The following is a 16,039-nucleotide window of genomic DNA, read 5'->3' as shown; positions in this document are numbered from 1 at the left end:
TCTGACCCATCATAACCAACACTGCTCTTATGTCAACTACACAACTATTTGCAATCTATCCATGAAGTCATCTCTGCCCCTTATCAACAGATCCCACGTGATGGTGAAAGACCTACTGCTTGAGGTGCTCCTTCCAAAATATTGTTCAGGTGCACAGGCTGGGCAGCACAGGAAAGTTTTCATTGCCTATACTGCACCAACTCTGTGCTGAATACATTTTCAGTCACTCTGGGTTTTTATACCATGCGCACCAGCACAGCATCTGAGTGCCTTATATGACCCAGTTTTACAGACGGGCTATGCAACCCACAACTCCCAAGGTCAATGAGGGATGTGGTTGATCAGCACCTCTAAAACTCAGGCCGTTAGTGTGTCCAGGGCTGTTAATTTGTTTTCTTTCAAAAGATCGGACTTCTTTCTTTTTTATAAATTATTCATCCAGTCTCTGATTTTCCTGCTGAACTTTCCAGTGGGAGTCAAAGGGTATGTGATGTACACAATCTGGAAACAAAAACAATCTTGTTACGTATCTGAATAGCGCATAATGTCGAGAGTTCAGTGAGAAAAGGGTGTTGGATGGAAAGCCCCAAAAGAAAGAAAAGGATGAAAGATGTTCATTGAGCGGTCCTCTACTCTCTTTACACGATGATTAGTCACACTGGATTTGGGTGATGCCTTATTTGGCAAAATATTTGCAGCAACAAATTCCATAAGTACTCACTCAGCAGATACAAAAGAGTAACAAAACAATAAATAACCCTGCTATCTCAAACATGTTTCATTCACACATCCCCCACTTTTGTTCTAATTTGTGAGCTAAAAAATAAGCAAATTAAAAAAAAAAGATTTTTGCTGACCAGCAAATTACTTTTTATCTAGAAGAAAACAAAGAGGTGAAACACATCAAGGACACAACTTGGAAAACGTTCACGTAATCACTGAGATAGGAGGGCGTCGGTGTAAGAATTCCATGTCTCAGAAATATGTGCAGTACTTGCACAGGAGTAAGAAGTGGTCAACACCCTGCATCTCGGTGTCTTTTTAGAACTCAGTTCAAAGCAAATCCCTAAGGAGCTAGATTCTTCAGCAGGTGTAGTGCAAAGCCAATGAAAAATACCCACAAAAGAGGCTGGCCTTTTGTACCTCCAGCCCTGATCAGAAATGGAAGTGGCTCAAATCTCATGGAAAACTTGACCCTGGAAGAACTCCAGACGAATTGGACAGACTCAACTTGTTCTGTATGCTTGTCTGGACCATATCCAAACCTTTGATGGTTTACCAATCGTGAAGTTAACGTGTGTCAGCTGACTGCATTGGCTGCTATGGAAAGGTCTATCCTCTTAACCCAAAGCCGGAGAGAAAATTAAGTAAGCAACCGTTAGAGTGTTTTGGCTCATTAACGGCCTACAGTTGACAGAGACAGTGCTGTTAGGCATTATTTTGCATCCCTGAACCAGCTTTCTGGCCATGCAGTGGCTGGGCTGGAGCCTCATTAGTGAAAGGGAACCTTTAATGGGGAAGACTCCCTCCCAGAAGCCATGCTGGGGGTCAGTGAGCCACAGCTGTGGAGGTGGCAGCTCTCAGCCCCAATTGGTGGTAGTGGTGTGGAATGGGGAGCGGTGGGAGCACCTTTAGTGAACTCCTTTGCAGAGGTGGCCAGATTGGTGTGTGCCAGCCTTCTACCACTGATACTGTGGTGGGAGCCAGAGTCACAGCCATACTTGTACAGCTTCCAAATGGTGCAGAGGTGGGGCGGCATGGCCAGAGGCACCCTACAAAAACTGGCACCTAAACAGCTACCTATGAAGCTTATGCCTAATGCAGGCCTGGAGGCTGATAGCACAGTGCAAGGGCACCAGTGTCCCATATGCAAATCTACTGCCTCTGGTTTTTCATAGACAGACGCAAGTGTATGTCAGCTGACTCCGTGCAGGCTAAATGACTTCTAATGCATGGGAAACCTGCAGATTTTCACTACTGTGAGGATAGTAACACTAGACAATTAAAATAAAAATCCTTGTTATCCCCAGAGGTAGTTCCCTCACTCAAATGATCTCACTTCTTTCTTAGAAAGGCAGCTCTTGAACAGTGATTCATTTTCACTGATGACATAGCCCTGGATCAGACTTCAGCAATGACTAATTATTGGGCAAGATTATCTGGAACTCAACAGATCATTCAGAACTGAGCAGAGAAATCCAACAGCCATGTCACCAAACACTCAGTTTGGGCCAAGCTAAAAATAGAGCTAATGAAGTGTTACTGTAGTTGCCTGCCTTACTGTACAAAATAAACTATTCAATTTTTCCTATCAGGAGAAAGGCCTTATTTAAATATTACAGTAATTAACTTATATTGGCACAATAGCCTTAAGGGTACATTTTCTTTATAAATAACTACATATTCATATATGAAACAACTGCAGGATCCAGTCTAAGGGTATGTCTTCACTACCAGCCGGATCGGCGGGCAGCGATCAATCCAGTGGGAATCGATTTATCGTGTCTAATCTAGACACGATAAATCGATCCCTGCGCGCTCTCCCGTCAACTTCTGTACTCCAGTTTGGCGAGAGGCACCGGCGGAGTCAATGGGGAAGTGGAAGCAGTTGACTCAGTGCGATGAAGACATCACGGTAAGTTGATCAAAGTACGTTGCCTTCAGCTACGTTATCCACATAGCTAAAGCTGCATAACTTAGATCAAACCCCCCAGTGTAGACCAGGCCTATGTTAAAGCACATAGTAAATGGTTACTTTGTAGCCAACTCTGTCCTCGGGGACATCAGTATTACTCTTGTGGAAGTCAATGGGAATTGTGTATGGATGCCTGGGTCCTTTTATCTGGCCCAATAACTGGCCACATGTTATTAGGTGCTTACACAGTTTGCCATCCTGTGTAACAGAGGCCAAAGAATCTCACCCATCCATTGCTGCATCAAGCTGTTAACTTGTAGTTGACTTAGAGCATCTCATTTAGAAAGACATGAAATCCCATATAAAGACTTCAGGGCCCCAATTTTTAAAGGTATTTAGGTGTATCTGCACTCAGCATTATGATCCCTGACTGCTTCAGGAACCTAAATCTTATTTTCAAAAGAGATTTAGGCACTTATGAGCTTCATAAGTGCCGAAATCTCTTTTGAAAATGAGATTTAGACTCCTAAATCAGTTATATGTTACAATGCTGAGCATAGTAATACCTGAATATCTTTAAAAATCTAATCCCAAAGGACAGAATCTGCTACATCTCTTGGTAAATTGTTGCAAACGTTAATTACTCTGACTGTTAAAAATGTGTGTCCACTTTATTTCTAGTCTAAATTTGCCTGGTTTCAGCTTCTGGCCATTGGATCTTGCCATGCCTTTGTCTGCTAAACTAAAGAGTCATCTACTATCAGAAATCTTCCACAGAGCAACCTACAGACTGTGATCAAGTAATCTCTTAGCCTTCTCTTGGATACACTAAACAGACTGAGCTCCCATAAAGCAGCTTGACTAGCTGTAAGATCCTCTGCCTGAGAACCTGAGGACGCTGTATAATAAAGATTGCTACAATGTTCTGGTGCCAGCATCCCGTGTCTTCAAATGTAATATATTGGTTACTCTGTGTACACTGGAATCTGATCATAACAATGGCCTGCCTGATCCAGCTCCCATTAAAGTTAATGGAAAAACTCTGACATCAGTAGGGGATTTATTTGTGCCCTTCATGAATTCACATAGGATGATACTCCATTCCAGTGGAGTGAGAGCTCCATTTCAATGCATTTCAGTGGAGGGTAACCTACAGTGAAGCTTTACTCCAGCATAAGAAGGTTCCACTGTGCTAGTCCCCTTGAAGAATATAAGAACTGGGTCAGACCAAAGGTCCATCCAGCCCAGCATCCTGTCTGCCAACAGTGGCCAACAACAGGTGCCCCAGAGGGAGTGAACCTAACAGGCAATGATCAAGTGATCTCTCTCCTGCCATCCATCTCCACCCTCTGACAGACAGAGGCTAGGGACACCATTCCTTACCCATCCTGGCTAATAGCCATTAATGGACTTAACCTCCATGAATTTATCTAGTTCTCTTTTAAACCCTGTTACAGTCCTTGCTTTCACAATCTCCTCAGGCAAGGAGTTCCACAGTTGACTGTGAGCTGTGTGAAGAAGAACTTCCTTTTATTTGTTTTAAACCTGCTGCCCATTAATTTCATTTGGTAGCCCCTAGTACTTATATTATGGGAACAAGTAAATAACTTTTCTTTATTCACTTTCTCCACACCACTCATGATTTTATATACCTCTATCATATCCCCCCTTATTCTCCTCTTTTCCAACCTGAAAAGTCCTAGCCTCTCTAATCTCTCCTCATATGGGACCCATTCCAAACCCCTAATCATTTCAGGTAGCCCCTTGACACACTGTAGTTCCAAGGGGAAATGGTAAAGCAGAGAAGGAGGGGGAGAAGGAGCAGAGAAGCGTTACCACATTGTGTGGAGAGGAGTAAGGAGAAATCCCTGTTTCTCAGTCTTGCTACAACCCCACTTTGTGAAGAGACAGGCCACGCTTACTAAAGCCACTCCCTGTGGGAAGCAGAGATGTGGCAGTCCTGATAGATCCTCTCTTGTTATATGAAACTCTGCTTGTGAAGAAGCTTTCTGTGAAACAAACCACTTAACCTCTTTGAGGCAAGGACCATATACTCTGTTCCTCCAGGACTTGGCACAATGGGATCCAAACTTGACCAGGGTCCCTGGATACTACTAAAATATTAATGTTAAAAGAGAGTTCTACTTTATTTATGACAGCTGTTTATAAATGACCAAACTGTATACACAGGAATAAGGCTATGGCTTTGTGAAACACCAATAACTAGTTACTTAGATTTCAGACCAAGTTTGAAGGTCCAACAATCTAAACAATTTTTAAAAGGAAGTACAAACAGTGAATGGCAGCTCTTTACACAAGGAAATGCCTTTTTAACATGAAGTGGAAAATCTTAGAAGTGTACTTATATCTATCATAGATCACGTTAGTCATTAATGTGCGTCATAAAACTCACTCATTTGGCTGGACAATTATAGTAATTTGTAATTTAATTAGAAACATTTGGCCAGGAAATGAATTCCGGTGGAAAGAAAAACAAAACCCATTTACATGAACTTCTGTTTTGCTTTAAATCATTCCTAAAAGTTTAAACACTCAGCAGAGCTTGGAAAGTTTGCTAAGGCATGTAGACAAAAGAGATTAAGGTAATAGATGCTATGTATGTGGTGCTTCTCCAAGTCCAGATTTCAGTCCCAAGAGTGCTCCCGTTGAAATCAATGAGAATTTTTCAGTGGGAACAGGCCTGGATGTTTAGACATGTAAATCTGCTTCTACCAAAAGCCCTACAGTATGCTCATGCAAATTCAAATACAAATGACCTGGAATATATATTGCCATATCTACCTTTTCTATAACATCATTTTAAAAGCATTTGTTTACCTGGAGCAGATACACAAACCATTGGGGCACATTAAGTAACAAACCTATTGATACACTACGGTGTCATTCTTTATTCTGAGACCAGTGACCAGTCTTTTGCAGATGTACCAACTTTGCATGATATCCTGGGACAAACTGGCAGATGCAATAAAATGTATAAATGAAGCCCTGGTCACAGTGGCCTGCTCCCTGCACAAACAGAGGCAGGATGCTTAGCCCTTTGGTAGGAGCGGAAGGGATACTTGGGGCTGCTTGTCTATACTTGAATGCTACAGTGGCACAGCTGTGCCTCTGTAGCATTGCAGTGTAGACACTACCTACACAGACAGCAGGCATTCTCCCACTGACGTAGGCAATCCACCTCCCTGAGAAGCGGTAGCTAGGTCAACAGAAGAATTCTTCCACTGACCTAGCACTGTCTGCACCGGGGATGAAGTCAATTTAATTACATTACTCAGGGTTGTGGATTTTTTACCCAGCGATGAAGCTAGTGTAGACCAGCCCTTAGACCTCCTTTGTACAGGGACACTCAGGAGAGTTAAAGTGAATCAGCTAATAGGTGTGAAGTCAATATCCATAAATTAAAGGGTGTTTCATTCAGGAGTAAAGTGACCATAATTTGCTGTAATTTAATCCTCATCCAAGGATTCCAGGGTGGATTAAGGGCTTGTCCGTGCAAACAATTAGTTCACCACAAACTGGGGTGTGAATTTACCCCGCACTAGCCTGCCTTACACTATCTGTCCAACTGGACCTACTGATGCACATTAACAGTTAATGTGCTTTGACAAGTCCTTAATCCTCCCTGGAATCCTTGGACGAGGATTACATTACAGTGAACTACGTACTATGGCCATTTTACTCCTGAATGAAATGCTCTTTAATTTATGCATGTTGACTTCACACCTTTAGTAGATTTACTTTTAACTTCACTGAGCATCCCCATGTACACAAGCCCTTAGGGTCACTTAGATGTGATTATTTTAGGGCATTAAGATGTCGCATCAGATCTGCTCCAACACGAACTGCCTTCCAGTCCTCCTTAGCTAGGAAAGATGCTACAGCTCAGAGATTCAGAGGAAAACAGGAAAGTGCTCATGGTTGCCATGGGGTTGCAGAAGAGCACCTCAAGAAAGGGGACATTTAGTTACAAATATGGACGCAGTTACTATGTAGAGGTGTAAGTGTTTGAAGGGAAAATGCAGACACCTACCTGTTCACAGATAGCATCAGCTGGTCCATACATGCTTTGATCTTGTTTTGTGCTTCTAAATGAGTCATGTTTTCTGTGCTCTCTCCATTAATTGCCAGAATAATATCTCCGGGGCACAGGTTAGCCATGGCTGCCTTACTCCCAGGATTAATCTACACAAGGAAAGAAAAAAAAAAGTGCTACTAAAAAGGATGCTTTGTGTGAGAACACATAACAGTTAAAGAAAGAGGACTAGTTCTTTGGAAAGGAAGGGACTGTAGCAAACTTCCTGTTACCAAAGCAGCTGCGAGTGAACAGTTTTCAGTGGAGAAGGCCATTGTGCTTTGTCTGGGATGAAGATATTTACCAGTTTGGGTGTGTTTTCAGAAGTAGCCTCAATTTTGGGGTGCTCTATTTTCTCCCCCGAAGACTGTGTTCTGCAGACACACTGGATGATTCTAGATATGGATCTGCTCTTTGAAGTAAATTAAAAGATTCCCATTGACTTCCATGAGCACTTGATAACATTCTCTTTGCAAACTTGCTTTTTTACATTCAAAAATGTAATGTAGACCTTCACTCAAAGGGATCTGGGCACCTAAAATCCCTTGGGATCCTTTGAAAATCCCAGCCTCTATTCCCAGGCTCCATCACATGCTTGAGAACCAACTTCTGAAGAGTGCTGAAAAAATGAAAGTTGGTGGGAGTTTTTTGGCAAAAACAAAGAGAAGCATCATAGCAGTTATGCTAACAGCTTCCTTCAGAGATGTGATATTCTACATCAGCTTTCCCCAACTGCTGCTCAAATTACATGTCTCTTTCCAATCTTGAATGAAATATCATTATGCTTATTAAATCTCCATCACTTTTCCCCTACTGTTTTTGTATTAATGCCAAAATCTCACTAAGCTTAGAATACCTTTCTGGAGAAACTAATGACATGTCCAGGTACCAGTTGTGGTTGGATTGTACAGATTTAGGGCCGAACACTATAGGTCTGAGTGAGCCATAGTTATTCAAAGCAGTGGGCATTTGCCTGTATCTGGCCCAGTATATTTCTAATTTTTGCAAAAATAAAAAATTATGTAATATGTAGGCAGTACAGTTGCCAATAAACGTGTGTCTAACTGCATAAACTGTTGATAGCTAAATGTTTGTCCTCAAATTTCCTCCTCAGTCATTCAGAGCATCTGTTTATGCTTCCACACACTTGCTATGAGAGTCACCAGCATGGTTTATCTAGTGAGAAAGTGCAGTCTGTTAGATTTTGTATTTATTCATCTCTCATTGCATTTTAAATTTGATGGTTTTTGGATACCATTTAATGACAGTCTTTATTTATACCAGAATAATCCTGTCTCTCAAGAGATGTGTGACTGCTTCAACATATTATTTTGCAGAATTACCAAGGTACATCTCTGACAGACAAATTAGGATTAAAAAGAAGTCTAATTTAGGATCGACTAGAGATTCCACCTCCCCATCCAAGTATAAATTACAAATTAGTCATGGAATTACAGCCTCTAACAACTGTCTCTTGGCAACTTTACTTTCTCACGAAAACTTTTTGGCTTTGATTTTTTCCTATTACACACAACCCGTAATCTCTGTTGCATCTTACTCTTAAATTGGACTATGCTTTTTTATATGGATTGCAGGTGACCGGCCTGCTGCTATAGAATGACAGTATTAACGACATAAAGAAACCTCCAAACACAACTGTTTGGTTTGAGAATAAAGTGAAAGGGAAATTTTCCAACATTGTGACTTGGTCACTTCAAAGGATCTCTAAGAGGAAAATGTTTTTAAATAAAAAAATCCCCACACTTTACATCCCTAGAAAGTAAATTTCCTATGCTATATTCAACATGTGATTCAAAAACCAGGATCGCTACTCAGCTCCGTACTGTCTCCCTTACTCTCTCCAATCCATCCATGCATTGTTTGGATGGATGCAAGGAACAAACTGGATAACAAACCACATATATCAATTGTATCAAACACCTGGGACCCAATTCAGGCCCTAGTTGATTACTGGATGCCACCAGGCATGCACACCGCAGTGTGTTATTTATTCTGAGCCTCCAGAGACACACTAGGGACCTTAATAAACAAGCACAAACATGATTCTTGCCTTAAAGAGAGAGTCTAAGTTTAAATATGACAGATGTAGTGAGACAGACAAGGGGTGAGAGGGAGACCAGGGCAATAGCAATATCACCTGGCTAATAGGCTCAGGCAGACATTTTGATTTTGAGGCCCATTTTGTATTAGAGAGGAGTATCATATGAACTCATGTTCTGATCCAGCCTCAACACCACACAGAGCCCTCTGCCGGCACAACTTGTTCCCCCAGCAGGAATAATGTGGAAAGACATTGAGTGAACAGGGCAGGGAGCATCCAGTTTAAAACATACTGACTATGCCACTTGTCACAGAATACCCCCTTCATGGTGATGGGTACAGAGTACCAGTGGGGCATGAACTCTAAGGGCTTATGGGGAGATCAGAACCTCTTTTCATGTCTATTCAGAACAAGCAACCTGCACTAGGCCCTTTGATGCTTTTGACATTATGAATCAGCATTTCTTATTTACTTTTCAGTGTTTTCAGATGGCTTATTTTGTTCTGTACAAACCATTGGGCTTTCCACCTCCTTCATTTTTAGGCTCCACTGTGATGAAAGTGTCCATTTTCTATAATGTACAAGTAAAATCTAGATTCATGATAGAGTTTCCCCCACCATTCAGCTTAACTAAATCAGAGCTTACTTGGAGAATAAGCCATTCATAAACAGCGTTCTTTGTGGTTTCCTATTTTTAGTTTGCAATTTATTTAAAATTACTTTGGTAACTTTCTCATATTGGAAATTATTTTATGCTATTCATGGAAATGCCTTTCAAAGTCTCATCTGCTTGGGATATAAACACTGGTCCTTTAATTAGCTGGGAGGTAGTAATATGTGTCAGGCCCAACATTTGAATTGGTTGCTGAATTATGTTTAAAGCACTACAGGCTAACTTCTCCAGATTTACAGCAGTGAGATGATCCCATTGACATTCTGAGCCAAATTCAAGCCACTGAGAAGTGGATATTAATGGGGGCCTCTAACATGCTGGCTTTGGCCCCAACTGCATTTGAATCTTCTAGGGCAGCGTTTCTCAACCAGGGGTCTGGGGCCCCCTGGGCGACCTCGAGCAGGTTTCAAGGGGTCTGCCGAGAAGGCCAGCATTAGACTCACTGGGGCCCAGGGCAGAAAGCCAAAGCCCCACCATATGGGTCTTAAGCTTGTGCCCAGAACCCTGCCACCCAAGGCTGAAGCCAAAGCCTGCACAATGTAGCTTCATGGAGGACCCTTGGGCATGGGGCTCCAGGCAACTGCCCTGCTTGCTACCCCCTAACACCAGCCCTGGCTTTTATATGCAGAAAACCAGTTGTTGTGGCACAGGTGGGCTGTGGAGTTTTTACAGCATGGGGGGGAGGGGGCTCAGAAAGAAAAAGGTTGAGAATCTCTGTTCTAGGGAAGACTTACATGGGCTTCAGTGGGATTCTCCATGGATACAGGGACCCACAGAAAAATCCCAGGGCATGATCAGGGCCTTTATAGGCATGAAAATGTGAAGTTATGTCTGGTTGTTGCCACACTAATTGGATAAGGGAACTTTTATAGCAGGGTAACAGCTTTACTGTAGTTAAGACCAGGTTTGTGTTTAAAGCTTGACTCTGCTCTAAGATCTACATGGTTACTCATGGTTAGCCTTGAAATTTGGTACCCTCCGGTTCTGACATTGATCCAAATTTGGGGCCATTTGAACAAGGGGTTCCCAAGATATAACTCCAAGGAGAAACAAAACAGCTTTTCTTATAAATTGAGAGATTCCGGCAACTCGTTTTTGGTCACACAGACATCAGACCAGGGCTTAGTTCATTGTGCTAGGGTGTCCAATGCTCGGAAGTTACCCCACAAGAGAACAGACATGGAACTCACCAGCTCTTTGGGGAAATCAAAATTAAAAGGTTACTTCGAAAATATTTTGCCTCTTCAGTTTGGTTTGTCGCAAACCTGACCCACAGGCCTAATTTTCGTGCCAAATTGATTATCCTGAGTGTGGAGAGAGATGAATTAATAGGATTGTTAGCCTTGGAAGTTTCACACCAGCTGGAGAGCTCAAAGAGATAAGCAGTAGGCCTCTGAACCTGACCCTCTTTGGGCAGAAACCTGAAAAGTTGGGAGGCATATCTGTAAAATCTGTCTCTGTTGGGGGAGGAGGGGCATGTGAGGAGGTTATTTTGGAGAATATAATAAAAAAAATTGTAATTGGATATGCAAATGATTTTACTGGAAGGGAAGGGGCCTTTTGGGGGAAGGGAGGGAAATGGAGTGAGAGAGGTTTGGGGGCTGCATCAAAGAGAAGGTGACAAATGGTGACAGGTGGTAGGGGAGGGGAGAGAGGCAGGGGTCTCAGGTGAAGGGCACTGGGAAGGGGACATGGGTTGAATAGCAGGGAACCAGGGGACAACAGGGATATGGGCATCCCTCTCTCTACCATCCTATGTGAGCTGGGATCTGGGGTTCCCTGCGTATCTGACAGTTTGACCCCCCTCCCTCTCCCTTATGTGAGCCAAGTTCTGGGGGAGGGCTTTCCTTTCTGCCGTATCCAAGCCCTCCTCCCTACCCCCATGTTAGCTGGGATTTGGGGAAGCCCAGCCCTTCAGGAACGGGAGCTTAAAACAGGCATGCTCAGAGCAATGACCAAAAACACTGGGATGAGGGGTAAGAACCAGTGTGCTTAACACACACCAGAAACTCTCCTGCACTGCTGGCAGGAAGGGAGCACCCACTGACATGAATGGTTAAGTTCACCCATCTCAGAGCTATTGTTTCAAGCTATGTTCATCAACATGGAGTATTCTCTTTCCTCTGAGAACATCTCAGTGAGATGAATGGGCCACTTAATGCCTCCTTGGCCTGCAACTTTGAAGTTTGAAACCCACTTTGGGCATTTGCCTTAACTCTGTATTCCTTAGTTTCTGCTGAAATCCATGTTCTGGAAGGGTAAAAGCTATCCCTAGGGCACCCTTAACTTGTATTAATGATTTTTTTCCCAGTAATTTTGTGTTTCAGTCTGACTTGAATTCACTAAAGGGCATGTTCTGAAAATCAGTGGAGTTAAAGTGGCATAAATCAAATGAGATTTTTGGCACAGGGCTTTTGGCAGAGTGATCCATGCCTCCAGTCGGCTAGACCTGGAGCCTGCTTTGATAAATAACCAAAGTACATGTGACATGAATGAAGTATATGCCAGCAGGGTCTGAGAGTGAGCACGCACATATTAGGGAATTAAAACACTACTAAAAATATGTGCCAGCTCACATTATTAATTTATTCTATATCTCTCTAAAGTCACTTTCCTAACCAGAGCTCTGGACAATTTTCAAAGGAACTTTACTTGTGCATGCTTCTGAAGGTAATGAACTAGAATGGGGTGTTTTTAAGACAAAATAAGGATCTGTGAATAGTCTATTGAGGCTTTGTGACAATAAGGATGCTGGAAATTATCATTGTTGAAAACAAACTTTTATTACAAGGGACAAGTGTCAAAACAAAACTGTTCCATAGTTAAGATTATGTAAAAAAAAAAAACTATTACAAAATCTAAGACAATATCCATGATCCATGCAGACAGATCCTCAGCTGGAGTAAGCTGTTTGCAATGGAGTTATGACAATTTATACCAGACAGTGATCTGCCCCATAATCTCCATATTTCCATGAAGATTTTTTTTTAATTCCAGTGGAAACAGTTAAAAATAAAGACACTCATTATCAACATCTGCAATTGTTATTGAGCAGAGCCACCTGTTATCATTTCAAGCTATTTGAGGAAGCAACTTTGGCATACACATTGGGATACCTTCCCTGGAGACTATTAAGTGAAGACTCAATTCTTCCATGATGGCCAAAAGAAGTGAGTCAATATGGGATTCCCCCTCTGGGATTCCCAGTACATCTTGTCTAGCCTGTGCCCGCTTTGTCTATATTGTAAACTCTTCAGTATCTGGGCTGTCTGTATGTTGAGTTTTGCACAGAGCCTTTTATCCTAGTGAAGTCAGCGGGATTGCATAGGGGCACAAGGGTCTGATCACATTGCAAGAGAGGAGGCAAATACTGTGCAATAATCACCTGTGTACAGTTAGCATTTCCAGCTGGTCCCAAAGTATATGTGTGAGAATATCTACTTTAATTTTATATATTTAAAATTCTTTGCAGCTGATCCTGCTCAAAAGCCCCTGGACAGTTGTCACCTCCTTCTTCTCAGCCTGATTCTCCTTTATACAAGTGTAAACTGTAAGACTTCAGTGCAACTGCTCCTGTTTTATAGCTGTGTAAGCAAAAAGATGATCAGATTCTCGGTCTTTTACAACCAGTTGAAAACAGTGACTCAGGCCTTGGCTACACTGGCGCTTTACAGCGCTGCAACTTTCTCGCTCAGGGATGTGAAAAAAACACCCCCCTGAGCGCTGCAAGATACAGTGCTGCAGAGCGCCAGTGTAAACAGTGCCGCAGCGCTGGGAGCGCGGCTCCCAGCGCTGCAAGCTAATCCCCATGAGGAGGTGGAGTACGTGCAGCGCTGGGAGAGCTCTTTCCCAGTGCTGGCGCCGCGACCACACTCACACTTCAAAGCGCTGCCACGGCAGCGCTCCCGCAGCAGCGCTTTGAAGTTTCGAGTGTAGCCAAGCCCTAACATTCTTTGATTTAGGAACCCTGTCTTCTTCAGATGGTCAACACCCATGATGTAGCTTGTGAGAGGAATGCATTTTAAATGGAAACAGTTCAGGTCAGATGTGTCATATAATACTTGCACATAATTCATAGATCACAGGAAGACACTATTTTTTCATAGCATTCAGTGCTAAGCTGTCTAGCACACTAAGGGTATGGCTACACTTGCAGCTGTACAGTGCTGGGAGTTACAGCTGTCTTTGTACAGCTGTGTAGGGAAAGTGCTGCAGTGTGGCCTCCCTGACAGCTACCAGCGCTGCAGTGTGGCCACATTTGCAGCATTTGCAGCGCTGTTGGGAGCGGCTGAACAGGCATTCTGAATGCATTCCGAATACATCTGGAGGCCAATTACAGTGCTTTTGGTGGCCACACTGGCGGAGCAGCGCTGCATCACCAGCGCTGCAATCGTTATACCCCAGGCAGAGCAGGAGTACAGCCAGCGCTGCAGCCAGGGAGATGAAGCGCTGTATGTGCCTTGCAAGTGTGGACGGAGAGTAAGTTGCAGCACTGTAAACCCACCACCAGCGCCGCAACTCTCCAGTGTAGCCAAGCCCTGAAGAACATTAGTACACAGATGCTAATGTTTAGCTCAATATCCATTCATAGCAGTAACGAATTGACAATGACTTCAGGCCAAATACACTGTAAACACTATGGGCTTAAAGAAATATTTAAATACTTTGACTTGAGGCCTTTAAATTAGCCAATATTTAGTGAGACAAGGTGGGTGAGGTAATCTCTTTTACTGGACCAACTTCTGTTGGTGAGAGAGACAAGCTTTCAAGCGTAGGCCATGTCTTCTTTACCACTTATGCTGGCAAAATTTATGTCGCTCATGGGTGTGAAAAAACACTGCCCGCTGCCACAGCGACAGTCTGGAAAAGGTACAGAGAGACCTGAGGAAGAGCTGTGAGTAAGCTCAAAAGCTTATCTCTTTCACCAACTGAAGTAAAAGAGATTACCTCACCCTCCTTGTCTCTCTAATATCCTGGAACCAACAACACTACAATCAACCAGTACTTAGTGTCAACTGAAAGTGTTATTAACATTCCATTCACTCTCCCTGCAACGCTATTAACAAAGATGTTAAAGGGCATTGGCCAGGACTCAAAATCTCTGCACTACCCCCACCAGATACCCTCTCCAATTGGATACGTTGTCAGCCAATATAAATCCATATGGCAGCATTCCTATCTAGCCCAATGGAATTAGTTTGATTCATAGTGCAGATATCTGATCAGCCATGCCTGATCCAGGCTTAGGGCTCAACTGTGTCACTCAGGGGTGTGGATTTTCACATCCTGAGCAATGCAGCTGGGTTGACCTAACTTTTTAATACAGGCCTGGCGTCAGATCAATATTTGCAAAGTATTCCTGAATTTTCAGTTAGAAGGTACTATAAGGATGTAAAGTATTAATTTGCATTGGGCCAGTAATGTTTTCTGGGGAAGTTTTCTGTGCAAATGTACAGAGATTGAAAATAAATAAATGAAGCTATGAAAACACAAGAACTCCCATGTGTTTCACTATTGAGGTGATCACACAGCACAGTTGTCTGCCTTATGAACTACACTGGAAACATCTGTCATCTGTAATGCACTCCAAAACTAGAATTAAAATTATGGGCAGAACAGTCCCAGTAAGCATCCCTTTGCTCTACAATACCCCTCCTCCTCTTAGCACCCAGGAGAGAAGGTATAGCCACAGCACACTGTGCTCCGGCTGGTCTCATCTGCTGGATGGCCTTAGAAGGTCACAGGCAATTGAGAGAGCATCCCCGACACTCTAATTTATACCAGGAAGCAGGCATTCCCGCAAAAGGGCTGAAAAACCCAGGAGTCTGTGCAAAGCCAACAGAAATCCACTGCCTGTGGCACAATTCTTTGCTCCTGCACCAAGCACAGGGACAGAAAAAGGGAGAAAGGGCTCCTGAGAGATGAATTATTAAATATGTTCTGCATTGTACAAGACCCCAAAAAAGCGAGTCCATAACCCAGAGCTAAGATGTTCATGGATAAAATACGAAATGCTGAGAAACCCAGAGGAGGTGCTAATTTGGGTTATGGGGGAGGCAGGAGAAGGGGTATACAGTTATGATTACGAACAAGTTATGTTTGCTCAGCTAAAGACCGAGCTGTTGTTGGGTTTAAGAGAATTTTCACACACATCCCCATCCTCTCTCAGAACTGTCACCCACCCACCACCTTCCTTCCCTCCAAGAGCAGGGGGAGCAGCAGCCTCAATGAATCTCTTTGTGATGCTGCCTGCAGCTGCTGATGTGTGGAGTGGTCGGCTCTCTCCCCTGGAGACTGACACATTTCCGTCATGATGTGAAGTCTGCTTCCCCAGAGACTAATGTGGAGAGTTTGCTTTCAAATGTATGACCCTGGCTGTGGGTGGTGTCGCTAGGCCAAGCTACATTACTCCATTAGTTAAGAGAAAACACAGTTAAGTGGATAATTAGATATTATGGAAGAGATTTAACAAAAATACCAGTTACTATCTTATCTGACCACTGGAGTTTGTGTATGCTTTATAAGTGCTCATGTCAGACATCAAGCCAGTAAAAGAAAACATTCCAACAACTGTTG

At 43.0% G+C, this 16,039-nt stretch overlaps 1 protein-coding gene across 1 annotated transcript in view; it reads right to left on the bottom strand.

The window, feature by feature from the left end:
• PDLIM4 (PDZ and LIM domain 4) overlaps positions 1–16,039 on the bottom strand; it is a 93,546-nt gene that overhangs the window by 65,052 nt on the left and 12,455 nt on the right. The window contains exon 2 of the mRNA XM_050962794.1: positions 6,687–6,838. Within this exon, the coding sequence (XP_050818751.1) occupies positions 6,687–6,838 (152 nt within the window). The remainder of the gene's footprint in view (positions 1–6,686; positions 6,839–16,039) is intronic.

Source organism: Gopherus flavomarginatus, chromosome 7, assembly GCF_025201925.1.
Source record: "Gopherus flavomarginatus isolate rGopFla2 chromosome 7, rGopFla2.mat.asm, whole genome shotgun sequence".
NCBI classification, from domain to species: Eukaryota; Metazoa; Chordata; order Testudines; family Testudinidae; genus Gopherus; species Gopherus flavomarginatus.
This window is presented reverse-complemented; position numbering and strand designations above follow the sequence as displayed.